Source organism: Papio anubis, chromosome 5, assembly GCF_008728515.1.
Source record: "Papio anubis isolate 15944 chromosome 5, Panubis1.0, whole genome shotgun sequence".
NCBI classification, from domain to species: Eukaryota; Metazoa; Chordata; class Mammalia; order Primates; family Cercopithecidae; genus Papio; species Papio anubis.
The window spans coordinates 34,758,905-34,773,239 of NC_044980.1; the positions used below are offsets into that span (position 1 = coordinate 34,758,905).

The 14,335-nt window shown below is 39.4% G+C and overlaps 1 protein-coding gene across 5 annotated transcripts in view; it reads right to left on the minus strand.

The window, feature by feature from the left end:
* Positions 1–14,335, minus strand: part of UGT3A1 (UDP glycosyltransferase family 3 member A1) — a 50,854-nt gene that overhangs the window by 13,355 nt on the left and 23,164 nt on the right. For all 5 annotated transcript variants that reach the window (XM_009208268.4, XM_009208267.3, XM_009208265.3 and 2 more), the window contains exon 3: positions 1,380–1,494. In XM_009208268.4, coding sequence (XP_009206532.2) covers positions 1,380–1,494 — 115 coding nt within the window. The remainder of the gene's footprint in view (positions 1–1,379; positions 1,495–14,335) is intronic.

Below are 14,335 nucleotides of genomic sequence, written 5' to 3' on the forward strand. Positions count from 1 at the left end.
CTGCCCTTCAATGTCTTCCCATCATTGCTTGCATAGAAAATGATCCTGTTTGTATAGAATCCAGAAGAATAGATGAAGAAGTTCCTGAGCAGTGGTAATAGGTACAGGTGCTCTGGAGACCACAGACCTCCTAATCACATAAAGAAAGGAAGAAGCAATAGCCCAGCAAGCCTGTCACTTCACATAAAGAAGGCCTACAGGTTTAGAACTCATGAGTGACATGCAGATCTCTGCCTGTTCTTAAGAATCAACTTTAAATTACAACAATGATGATTCTCTGAAATTATCCACTATTTCATTTTTTAAAAAGATTTTACATAAAGAATGATTTTTAAATATTGTGGATAAATTCAATGTATACAGTATAAACTTCTCAAAAGTATAACATTAATCATATTTCAAGTAAATAAATTTTAAAAAATCACAGGAAGGCACTGATCCCAGTAACTTAGTCAATATTTAACATGTATCTGGAACCTGTCTTCAAAGAAATCAAGCTGGAAGAAAAGAGACAAGACATACACTTTAAAAATATATAACAACACAAGATGCCATAGACTAAGTATCAAATGAGTGCTATATACCAGATCTATGGAGGAGAGCATGTGGTCTTCCAGCTTGAGTGAGGAAGCAAGCTTTATGGAATAATTAGATTTGAGCACCACCTTGACTACTGAGTAGAATTTTCAAGGAAAGCAAAAAGGATGAAGCCACTATAATTAACTAAGAATGGCATGGATTTGTGTTTCTCCTCTTTTATGTGGCAGATGAAGGAGATTCCTTGTATTCCAGGTGAGGTCAAAAAGTCTCAGGCTCATCTCTCATTGTGTACGATCCAGGTATTTGATTATCTTTAAGGAGTTTAAAAGGTGAAGGTTCAAGGTGTGAAAAATCAATATTCATAAGAGTTTTCTCCACTGGTGAATTTATGAAAGGACAAAGGAGGGAAAATAAGTGAGAATAGGTGTTTCTTTTTTCTTGACAAACAAAAGAGTTGAAGATCCTAGCTTCTTTATTAGGGAGAATGCATACAAAGATTATACATGAAGTGTTGTAAGGAAGGCTCAGAGGAGCAATCTCCTGCTTTCTATAGAATCTTTATGGTAGAAGAAGGACAATATAGACTCAATTGTTGGGAATGCAAACCTTGTCTACTCTATCCACCTGACCACCCACCTGTCCTCTATTTCTCCATCCCCTCATTTATCCAACCATTCATCCATCTATCCATTCATCCACTCACATATCATCTATTCCTCCATCTATCCATCACCCACCCATCCATTTCTCTAAAACTCACTCCAAATATGATGCATCTCTCTATTCATTTGTATTACTAAAATAGTGACTCTTTGCTTCATAGAATAAAAAGAAGTTACCTGCCATCCAATGCTGTTTCTATGTAGCTATTGAAATGCTTCGTAATTCTTTTTTGATTATCTTCAGGTAAAAACCACCTGATAACTTGGTATGATTTTTCCTCCTCTTTAATATCTAAGAAAATACCAATTGGTTAAAAAGGTAAATATATCATACAACATGGATTAACATTAGCATGATGATATTAAAGTTTTATTCTATTAATTTTACATTTATGGAAATGTTTACTTTTAAAGTTTTATGTTGATTTGGTTTTGTTTTTCTTTTTCATTCATTCTATTGCACAACCTGATAATGTTGAGACTTTATCATTATCCAGGCACTTTTATTCAATTTAAAGTTATAAAAGTTTCCACTTAAAGTTTTTATTTAAAGGAACAGCTATTACACTTATAGATGAGACAATAGAGAGTAATTCAGTGTGAGGTAATTTGTCTCCTTTGCACACATAATGACCTGTAGGGCTTGTTTTTAAATATAGGTCAGATTGATTTCAGAGCCCATACTCTTTTCTCTTTCAGAAAAAATTCATTTTCTTTATTTAAAATGATACCTACAAATAGGTTTTTATTAAGTCAAAAAGTTCTAAAGGGCAAAATTTAAAAATGGTAGTTCCCTTCACTATATTTACCAGTCCCACCCCTCCCCCATCACCCATGTGTAATAAGAAGTCTGACTCCATTCTTGGAGTTCGACTGCTGACTCCTTTCCAGCCTCAGCTCCTACTTCACTTTCTGTGTCACATCTGGGCAAACTAAGAAGAAAACTTCAACTCATTCTCCCTTGTTACTAATGAGAACTTCAAACCAAGCAAGCCAGGCCAAAGTGGGAAAATCCTCACCTCAATTCAAGTTTCAATCAGAAGTTTCAATAATTTGCATTGTGAGACAGGAATGACAAATTGGGACCCTCTTTTCAGTAGCTCTGGGTGATGTGTCTCAAACCAAAGCTATCTGTATGACTCAGATGGAATTGTGTTTCTCAATTACAGCACAAGCTGTGGCTGACACTAGATCAGTTGAGTAACTCTTACCCTATGAGCACTGGTTATGTGTCCCAATCAGATATTACCTCCCACACACACATCATTGTAAAGAGCACTCAGGGTTAAGACTGACATCAGTGCAATATATGATCCCACCAAATGGTGGGAAGAATGGCAGTCATTGCATGGCATGCTCACATCCACAATCCTAAAAATAGATGGTCCACTGGGACCTCAGATGGTCCACTGGGACCTCAGAAAATGTATTTGATTATATCTCTGTAGCTAAAAATGCTCCAGATGAACAGAGTTATCAGGAAAAGCACCCATGACAACACTGTACAGCCAAAGAGTACTTTCAAACCCAATTTAAGCCTTGGGTCTCTCAAAATTACCAGAAAGAAGGTCTCTAACCTTGCTGATACTCACTGGAACTCTCTCAGAAAGAAACTTACAAAGATGAGCATGTTAGAAACGACACCCACCCACCACCACAAAAGTACACCTGATAACAACCAAAAAGAGAAAGAGAGAATTAGGTTAGCCAGAAGGGGTGGGGAGGGGGACAGGTGGGATGCAAGAACAAAAACTAAAACAAAGGTCTACAACTTAACCTTTTGGAAATCTAACATTTATTTTTACAGAAAAATTAAAGGACACTGATTGGCTGTTTTCTCTCTACATTATAAGTTCTAGATTAACATCAGATCGAATACACCCATGCAAACCATAATAACCTTAATCAACAATGGGGCAAAAGTTACAAGTATATCAGAATATTTCACTAAATTTAAGTAATATCATCTTCTGTACTCTTAAGGAGTTATCCAATATAATATAGAGGGCAAATATATATGCCCCATCTTAAGCATTGGTACCAAATACCTGTGTTAGTCTGTTTTTATGCTACTGATAAAGACCTATGTTGCGGGAAGTCAGGGACCCCGAACGGAGGGACCGGCTGAAGCCGCGGCAGAAGAACATAAATTGTGAAGATTTCATGGACATTTATTAGTTCCCCAAATTAATACTTTTATAATTTCTTACCCCTGTCTTTACTGTAATCTCTGAACATAAATTGTGAAGATTTCATGGACACTTATCACTTCCCCAATGAATATCCTTGTGATTTCCTATGCCTGTCTTTAATCTCTTAATCCCGTCATCTTCTTTGTAAACTGAGGAGGATGAATGTTGCCTCAGGACCCTGTGATTGTGTCAACTGCACAAATTGTTTGTAGAGCATGTGTGTTTGAATGAAATTTGGGCATCTTTAAAAAAGAACAGGATAACAGCGATGTTCAGGGAACAAGAGAGGTAACTTTGAACTGGCCGCCGGTGAGCTGGACGAAAACAGAGCTATATTCCTCCTCTTTCATAAGCAAATAGGAGAAATATCGCTGAATTCTTTTTCTCAGCAAGGAACATCCCTGAGAAAGAGAATACGCCCTGAAGGTAGGCCTATAGAGGGCCCCTTTTTAAGGCGGGACGTCTTTTATGGTCGAAGCCGATGGGATGAAGTAAGCCCCGGTCTCCTGTAGTGCTCCTAGGCTTATCAGGTGGACAAAAATTCCCACCTAATAAATTTTAGTCAGACAGGTTATCTGCTCTCAAACCCTGTTTCCTGATAAGAGGTTATCAAAGACAATGTGTGCCCAAAACTTCATTAGCAATTTTAATTTTACCTCATCCGGTGGTCCTGTTATCTCGCCCTGCCTCCATTTGCTTTGTGACATTCTATTACCTTGTGAAGTATGTGATCTCTGTGACCCACACCGTGTTCATGCACTCCCTCCCCTTTTGAAAATCACTAATAAAAACTTTGTGGTTTTACGGCTCGGGGAACATCACGGATCTTGCCGACATGTGATGTCTCCCCCGGACACCCAGCTTTAAATTTCTCTCTCTTGTGCTCTTTCCCTTTATTTCTCACCCAGCCGAGACACTTGGGAAATAGAAAAGAACCCATGTTAAACATCGGGAGTGGGTTCTCCCAATAGACCTACTTGAAACTGGGTAATTTATACAGGAAAAAGGATGTAATAGACTTACAGTTCCACACGACGGAGGAGACCTCACAATCATGGCAGAAGGCAAGGAGGAGCAAGTCATGCCTTACATGGGTAGCAGCAGGCAAAGAGAGAGAGAACTTGCGCAGGGAAACTCTCCCTTATAAAACCATCATATCTCAGCTGGGCATGGTGGCTCATGCCTGTAATCCCAGCACTTTGGGAGGCTGAGGCAGGTGGATCATGAGGTCAGGAGATCAAGACCATCCTGGCTAATATAGTGAAACCCTGCCTCTACTAAAAATACAAAAAAATTAGCCAGGCATGGTGGCACGCACCTGTAGTCCCAGCTACTCGGGAGGCTGAGGCAGGAGAATCACTTGAACCTGAGAGGCGGAGGTTGCAGTGATCTGAGATAGCGCCACTGCACTCCAGCCTGGTGACAGAGCGAGATTCCATCTCAAAAAAAAAAAAAAAAGAAAAAGAAAAAAGCCATCAAATCTCATGAGACTTATTCCCTATCACAAGAACAGCACAGGAACTGTCTCCATGATTCAGTTACCTCCCACCAGGTCCATCCCACAACACGTGGGAATTCAAGATAAGATTTGGGTGGGGACACAGCCAAACCATATCAGTACTCCATAGTCTTAAGACTCATTTCCTAAAATATTCCATTCCATTCTGGGCATGGCTACTCCTATCTAACAATTAAAAAACTAACATAAAATTATTTCTTTGGCACTTAGAATTGGCTTAACAAAAAGGGATGCTGTGGATCTGCTTCAACATATTAAAATTATTAACACTGTCCAAAATAGATTAAAACAGGGCTTCTAAGGATTAAACTCCATTATGAAAGATCTATTTAGAAAAGGGTTGATTCTCTCCATTCTTTCTCCCTTTAAAAGCCCACATTGGACTATTTTTAAACCTAGCAAGAATTAATGATGCCTCACAACATTTTACTATAGCCTTAATGCCAGGATCCATCACATTTAGAACCTCATACCCATGGTTATTAAAAATTGCTTACTACATTTGAATACTAACTAACTAATATTTTGCAACCATAGATTTGCAAATATGCTCCATTCAAGGCCTATTTCAATAGGATCTCAGTCAGTTTCCCTTTATTTTTATCTTTAAAAGGCCATAAATCACCTGTAACTGGCTCACTGTGGGGAACCTTAATATCCTGGCCCACACTCACTGCCAGGAAGACCATCACCATATCCAACCATATCCAGGAGCAGTTATGACATTACAATGAAGATGTCCTCCTTGGAGGAGATTCATCAAGCACAATCATTCAAGACATACACAAGGTGCACTTATTCAAGACATACTATATATAAAAAGGAACTCACAAAAAGGGATGTGCCATTGCCACACACAAAGTAGAAGGCATGGTGCTTCAGTTACATTCCTGAGAAGAATTGCTTGGTAAGTTTAACAATGCTCCATCATTACCAGCATTCCATTCCCAGCATAATAGCATGAGTAACTCTTCAGACACTGTTCATACCAAAACTGGTGAAAACCACACACACACCCACTCACACACACACAAATGCTGGACATTGTTATAGGGCATACAGAAAAAGAAGAAATATCTATTCAAGAAAATCTACAAAAATTCACTGAAAACTGAGCCTAAGGTCTGTGGTATTTGAATGAACACCCACTGTCTCCCTTTACTCAACCAACTCTGAGAGGCCGACTTCCTCTGACTGCTCCCACCAACTCCCAAACTGCAGCCAAGAATGCAGGCTCCCTCCCTCTTGCCCCTACCCCAGCTCTCAGCCACAGAGTTATTTTTCTGGGAGGAGCAGGATGTAAACATTTCTCATCCTGCCCTCTTCTACCTGTTGCTGCAGCTAAGTTCTGGCCAAATGTGTCCAGGAGGTAGGGGCTCCCTTCTACCAACCCGCCCCCACTTGTGAAGCATGAGCTCTACCTTGGGCACAGCAGTGTTGCGAATACTGGGGTGCCACTTAACCATGACCCACCTTGTAAGTGTGAGGTTTCCTGCTGGGGGAGGAAAGCAAGGAGACCTATGCCTACTGCCCACCCCTCCACATAGCACTCAGATACCAAAGTAGAGATGTGACTCAGAAAGAAGAGCACCACCCTCAAGTCCAGAGCTGTACTTCAAAGATTTTTTCACAAGTAGAGAAGGAAGCCATAAAATAGAGCACTCCAAATTTTCTTCTCTGATGGTTAGTTTTATTTGTAAGCTTGGCTAGGATAGAGTACATGGTTATTTAATCAAACACTAATCTAGGTGTTGATATGAAAATATTTTATAGCATGCTTATTATCTACAATCAGTTGACTTTACGTAAGATAGATTATCCTCAATAATGTAGTGGGTCTTAACCAATCAGTTGAGAGGTTTTAAAAACAAACAAACAAAAAACCCTGAGGTTTCCCAGAGGAAAAATAAATTCTGCTTCAAGACTGCAACATCAGATCTTGCTTGAGACTTTCCAGCCTGCCTACCTGACCTATAGATGTTGGACTTGCTAACACCTCAAATTATGTAAACCAAGTCCTTGAAATACGTGTGCGTGTGGGTGTGGGTGTGTGTGTCTCCAATTGATACTGTTTTTCTGATTTCCTAAGATTCTGATTTCCTAGGATTGGTTCTCTATTATAAGGACCAAGTGATTCAAATATTGATTATGTTTGAAGTCAATAACTCTTTTCAGTGTTAAAGAGGGCACTCATCCTGTGGCATTAGGTGGCAATAGATATGTGGCAAAATATCATCATTGGATACTCCTAAGCAAATGTTTCTAAAAGGCAATGTTCTGGGATATTTAAACCAAACTCATGAGTATAATGAGTATAGCTGGTTTCTCCTAATTTGATAGAGAAAGCACAGAAAGAAAAGAATGAGGTCAAGGCTTTAAATTCCAAGCTCCATCTCCACATTAATGACCTGAAAGCTTCTTTGTCTGCCCTAAAAAAAAAATCTCCTACAGCTACTGAGTTGAATGTTTCTGAAAATCAAACCCAGTCTCCTACTGAGACTGAATTACAATGAAATTTAATTCCCCACCTTGCAAGGTATTTTCTGTTGAAGTCCAGGCAATGATTGGGAAATGAGATCCTAAAAATTGAGATGGGGACATATGGGCAGATCCTATGAATCTGGGGCTATTGAACCCCTAACTTCTGTTGAATCTTCTTTATCAGTAGAAGCAACTTTCCTACACCTATCTGGAGAAGTTAATCTCATTTGCATGAGAAACTGTACAGTCTCTTTCAGTTATTTTGCTGAAAGATACTGTTTTAGCATCCCTCTTTACTTTTAGATTCAAAAATAGACTCAAGCTCAAGGAAGTGTCAAAGGTTACCCATAAGAAGTTTCACTATACACCAAAAGAACAATATGTATGACAAAAATCTGGGGTACATGTGTAGGAGAGTATGTGAGGTAATGGTGAAAGGCATGTAAAGTTTGATTAGATTGAATTTATTGATATGAGGCACTAGACAAAGATTCTTGATTCATCATTGTAGCTCAATAGGTTAAAAGGGGATCTGTTTGGTTAATTAAATTAAACATGGATGAAAGGGTGGCCTACACTAAATAAAAATAAAATGCCAGATCTGCCTTGGTACCCTGAAAAGTATCAAACAGCTTAGGGAAATGAAGATGTAAGGCCTGCTAACCCAGTGCAGGAAGGAAACAGAACAAGAGGACACATTTTTTTTCACCATGAGTGTGAGTTTGCAAGGGGTGAGAGCTCTATGTTTGTTCTTCTTCATGGTCGGAAATTATGATGCCATTGAAGTGGGATCCCTAAATATAATGGAGTTAATTGCATCTTGGGGTGGCTGGGGTCAAGTGGTAGCACTTAAGCACCAAAATCAAGGTAGGCATGGTTACCATGAGGAATAGTAGAGTCAAAGCAATAATTAGAATAATCTGATTCATGGAGACCTAGAGCATTAGCTACTTCATCATGACGTCCCAAAAAGAAAAGAAAATGAGAAGTTTACAAAATTGTTACTTGATTGGTACAAGCAAAGGAGTCCTAAATAGATTAAACAAAAGTATAACTTCAGTTCAAACACACAGACCTCAGACAATCTATAGACACAAAAGCCCTGGAACAAAGAGGAGGCAAGGTCCCTTGGGAAAATACCCCACTACACTACCAGAAATATATACTGTTACCCTCTCTCCAGCCTTCTCCAAAGGAACCTACAGCTTTTTACCAGTGTGGCTATGCACTGGGGAAATAAAATAATTATATTTTTCAAGAGACTACTGAACATTAGATCTTGAAATCAGACCCTAATTCCAGGGGTCTAATTCCCCAAACTGATTGTGATTATTTCCCCAGATTTGAAATGTGTAATTGGAATAGATATACTCAGCAGTGGCAGAATAATCATGCTGCTCCCCTGAAGTGTGGAGTGTAAACTATCATGGTTGGAAAGTCCAGGTAGAAGTCACTAAAATGACCTGTATCTGGAAAAACAGAAAACCAAAGCAATATTGCACTCTACAGAGATTTCAAAGACTAATGGCACCATTATGGACTTAAAGATTACAAGGGTGATGATTCCCATCACATCCCTATTCAACTTGCATTTTTGACTTGTGCAGAAAACAAATGGATCTTGGAGAATGATAGATGTCATAAACATAACCACATAGGAAAGTCTAATTGCAGCTACTCTTCCAGATAATAGTTTCATTGCTTGAGCAAATTAGCACAATACCTGATACCTGATATGCAACTATTGATCTGGCAAATTTGTCTTGACACCCGTTAGTCAAGGCCATCAAAGGCAATTTGCTTTTATCTAACAAAGCCAGCAATACACCCTCACTCTCTAACCTCAAGGATATATCAATGTTCCAGCCCTGTGACATCATTTAGTCTGCATGAAACTTATTAACATTTCTCTTCCACAACAAATCACACTTGTCCATTGCATTGTCTGTGGCCAAAGGTTCGGCTAGATCATCATGGACCTGCAAGGAACATAACTTAAAAATTGGTGGCAAGAAGTTCTGGGGAAGAGGTATGTTGTAAGACCTAACTGAATGGGCAAAACATAAATAAATTTGTGTCCTATGTAAATGCTCACTTAAGGGTGACCTCAGCAGACAAGAACGTTAAGAATCAAGTGGAGAAGTTGGCCTGTCTGTGGATAACATCTAAGTTCCTTCCTCAGCCAACCCTGTTTTTTGCCTAATGGTTTCATAAACATAGTGGCTATGGTAGCAGGGATGGAGTTTATGTATGGGCATATCAAACTGGACTTCCACACACCAAGCTGACCTGGATACTGCCACTGCAGAGTACCCAGTCAGCCAGCAACAGAGAACAGCATTGATTGCCTGATTGTCATCATTCTTCAGGGTAACCCCGTCAGCTATCTGGGTAGCAGATTGATTACACTGGACCAATTCCATTATGAAAGAGATAGAACTTTATTCTTACTCAAAAAGCCACTTACTCTGGATTTGACTTGTTTTCCCTTCATGGAGTGCTTCCGCCAAAGCTACCATCCATGCACTTACAAAATGCCTTGTGTACTGATGTGGAATTCTACACAGCATTGACTCTGACAAACTCACTTCACTGCAAATGAACTGCAGCATGAGTGCATAATTATGGAATTTATCGTCTTACCATGTGCGCCACCATCCTAAAGTGGCTGACTTAATGAAACAGTGAAGGATTTTTAAAAGACGAAGTTACAGCTACAGGTGGTGGAAATACATTACAAGCCTGGGGTAGTGTTCTCCAGGAGACTATATATGTGCTTAATCACATGTAATATATGATGTTGCTTCTCCTATAGCCAGGATTCATGGGTTCAGGTATCAAGGGGTAGAAATGGCAGAATCACCACTCACTATTTCCCCTAGTGATCCACTATCAGTGTTTTTGCTTCCTGTTCCTGCAGCCTTATGCTCTTTCAGACTAGGGATTTGAGTTCCAAATGAAGGAATGTTTCCACCAAGAGACACAAAAATAATTCTATGAAACAGAAAAGTAAGAATGCAATCCAGCCATTTTTGGCTCCCCATGCTTCTGAATCAAATGGCAAAGAAAGAAGTTACTGTACTGTTTGAAATTGGTGATCCTGATTATCAAGTTGAAATTGTGTTGCTCCTACACATTGGAGGTAAAAAAGGGTAAGTTTGCATTATAGAAGATCTCTTAGGGCATCTCTAAATATTAATATGCCCTGTGATTAAAATTAGTGAAAAACTGCAACAACCCAATTTAAGAAGGATAACTAATGGTTCATTCCCCACTTTCTTCTTCTGGTAAGAATTTAAAATGGTACAGCCACTTTGGGAAAAGTATGTCCATTTTTTAAAAAGTTAAACAATACGATTCAGCCACTGCGCTTTTAGTTGCTAACCCAGAGAAAAGAATGTAGGTCAGGCATAGTAGCTCATGTCTGTAATCCCAATTGACTTTGGAAAGGCCAGTCAAGGTGAGGATCAACTATACCAGAAGTTTGAGAGATTAGCCCAAGCAACATAAAGAGATTAATTTGACTCCAATAAAAATAAATTAGTTGATTGGGGGTGCACATCCAGAACCCTGAAATGTTCAAGAGGCTGAGGTAGGATGGATTGCTTGTAGCCCAAGTCTGAGGTCAGCAGTGATTACATGATTGTGCTAGCACTCCAGCCCGGGCAACAGAACAAGAGCCTACCCCAAAAATAACAATGAAAGAAAAAGAAGGAAGGAAGGAGGGAGGGAAGGTATATATATGGTATGGTGAAGGAAGGAAAAAGGTACAAAGGAGAGAGAAGGAGGAAGGAAGGAATAGCTTAGAAGGAAGGAAGGAATAATAAGGAATGAAGGAATAGCCGAATGAAGGAAGGAGGAGGAGGAGGAGGAGGATGAGGAGTGGAGTGATGTGTGGGCGCCATGTTGTTGTTGTTGTTGTTGTTGTTGTTGTTTGAAGTTGTTGTTGTTGTTGTTGTTGTTGAGAAAGAAAGAAAGAAGAAAAGAAAGGAAGAAAGGAAGGAAGGAAGGGAGAAAGAGAGAAAGAGAAAGAGAGAAGAAAGAAAGAAAGAGAAAGAAAGAAAGAAAGAAAGAAAGAAAGAAAGAAAGAAAGAAAGAAAGAAAGAAAGAAAGAAAGAAAGAAAGAAAGTTATAACAGACTTGTACACAAAATGTTCATAGCAGGTTTATTTGTAATATTCCCAAACTGAAAATAACCAAGTGTCTATCAACAGAAAACTAAATAAACACATTTTAGTAATGGATACAATAGAACACTATTGATACAATAGAACAATAAAAATGAATAAATAACTCATAAACACAATATGAATGAATCTATAAATAATAATTTATATTCTTGGGATGTTTGCCCCCTCCAAATCTCATTGAAATGTGACCTCCAAAGATCGAGGTTGGCCTAGTGAGGAGTGTTTGAGTCTTGGGATCAGATACCTCATGGATGGCTTGGTACTGTCACCATGGTAGTGAATTCACACAAGAGCTGGTTATTCAAAAGAGCTTAGCACCTCCACCCACTCTTTCTAGCTCCCTCTCTCATCATGTGACTAGCCGGCTCCCCCTTTGTCTTCTGCTATGATTGTAAACTTCCTGAGGCCTCACCATAAGCTGAGCAGATACTGGTGCCGTGCTTGTACAGCCTGCAGAACTGTGAGTCAAATAAACCTCTTTTCTTCATAAATTATGCTGCCTCAGGCAATAGACATATTATAGCAATGTGAAATGGACTAATACAATAATGTTAATTAAAACAAGGCAAAATAAAAGAATACATATCTTATAATCCCATTTACATAAAATATAAAAGATACAAACTAACACATAGTGATGTGTTAGTGACTAACTAGCAATGGGAGCTGGAAGGTGGGATGACACATAGTGGGGATTGTGAAGGGACAAGAGAAATTTTCTTGGAATGACGGAAATATTCATATCCTAATTATGTTGATGGATTCACAAGTATATACACATGTTCAAACATCAAATTGTATATATGTTTTAATGTTTACTTTTTTTCTATTTTGGACAGAGTCTCACTTTGTCACCCAGGCTGCAGTGCAGTGGTGTGATTTGGCTCACTGCAACCTCCACCTCCTGGATTCAAGAAGTTCTCCTGCCTCTGCCTCTTGAGTAGCTGGGATTACAGGTGCACACCTCCAGGCCTGGCTAATTTTTGTATTTTTAGTACAGATGGGGTTTCACTATATTGGCCAGGCTGGACTTGAACTCCTGACCTCAACTGATCCACCCACCTCGGCCTCTCAAAGTGCTGGGATTACAAGCATGAACCACTCTTTATTAGTCCATTTTCATGGACACTACCAAGGTCAGGAATGGCTACCAGAAATAATCAGGTAGCATAATACCCAGACATCATACAAGGCCTCTCTTCAAACCCCTACTCATCTTGGATTCAACTCTTGATATTTAGTAAAGATCTAAAGATAAGTTTTCCAAGCAGTTGGAAAAAGTATGGCATTTTGATCATTATCTAACTCCTGTCATTACCTATCCATGGGTTCTGATATTCAGAAGAAAGGCAATTTTACTTTATTAAGTTCCATAAATCTTAACAACATGAAATTTACTTTACCTTTTATGATAGATAAAGATGCTGTACATTTCACTCCTCAGGGCTACAGTAAACACCACTTATAGAGAAAGAGAAAAGCCCAGTGGCCAAATTAGAAACCTGAATTGCAATTATGGATTTCCTCATATTAGCTATTGATCTGCTCTCCTACCTAGTTACTAAAAAAGTCAAAACTGACCTGCCGGTCAGGATGAGAATTTTCTGGTCAGGAGAAGAAAATCACTGCCCTGAGTGTTTGGAGTCAGCCCATGAAGATCACTGATATAACTTGGGCAGTCACCCACAAACAATGAGGACTTGTCACTTGGAGAAAAATATACCAGGTAGACGGTGAGGCACAGAAAACTGTCTTAAAGAAAGAAAGAAAAAGAGGCCTTCTGCTTCCAAAATGGTGTCAGAGAATCAAGCTAGCTTCTCTCCCCAATTACAGAAAACCAAAAATAAATATACAGTGCTGAGATTATCACCTGCAATATCCCAGAACTCAAATATGAGAAGGAGACAGTTCCAAGGGCCACAGAAGAGTGAAAAAACTCCAAATAGGCATTAAGAGAACTGAAATTCCGTATCTATGATGCCCCTCCCCCATATCTGCCCATCACCAAGCATGTCAAAAATTTTCCCCTGTCTCTCACTTTTACACTGAAAAAAGTGAAGTCGAGGTGGACAACCAACTTCCCCACCATCTTGGGTCCTCTGATAGAAGACCTGTCCCTGCCTCAACCCACAAGAAGCATGAGAGTGTCTGAAAGGAGAAATAGCCTTGAGGACAGAGACAAAGGGAGCCCAGAAACAAAGGGAGGAGGCAGGACTACCATTTCCAACTCTGGATACTCTGCTCTGTAACTCAGTCAAAGGAGATGCCAAATCAGAATGGATGTTCAGTAACACCATGCTGTAAAAGGTCCATTCCACAGGTCTTCTCGACGCAAATCCCTAACCAGCCTCCCTACACTACCAATATATCCCTTTTGGGACTTTCTTGATTCAGGATGAGTGGCACTCTGACTGTGCTAGAACCAAGGCAAACCTGGGATTAAGGTGCCATCTAGAGCTGAAAAGGAGGCAGCAGCCTAGTGGAAAATAAAAAGCAAGAAAAAAAAAAATCAACAGGCAAAGTGCAAAGAATCTCTAACCAAACATATCCAATTGAAACCAAGACAAGACAGACAAAGAAAACTGGAAAAAATAACTAATCCTTCAATGCAAAGACATAGACCTATATCCACAAGAAACAACATGAAATGGAGAATCATGACCTCCCCAGACAGACACAAGAAATCAGTGACTGACCCTAATAAGATGGCAATATGTAAACTCTCTGACCAAGAATTCAAAAGAGTAGTTT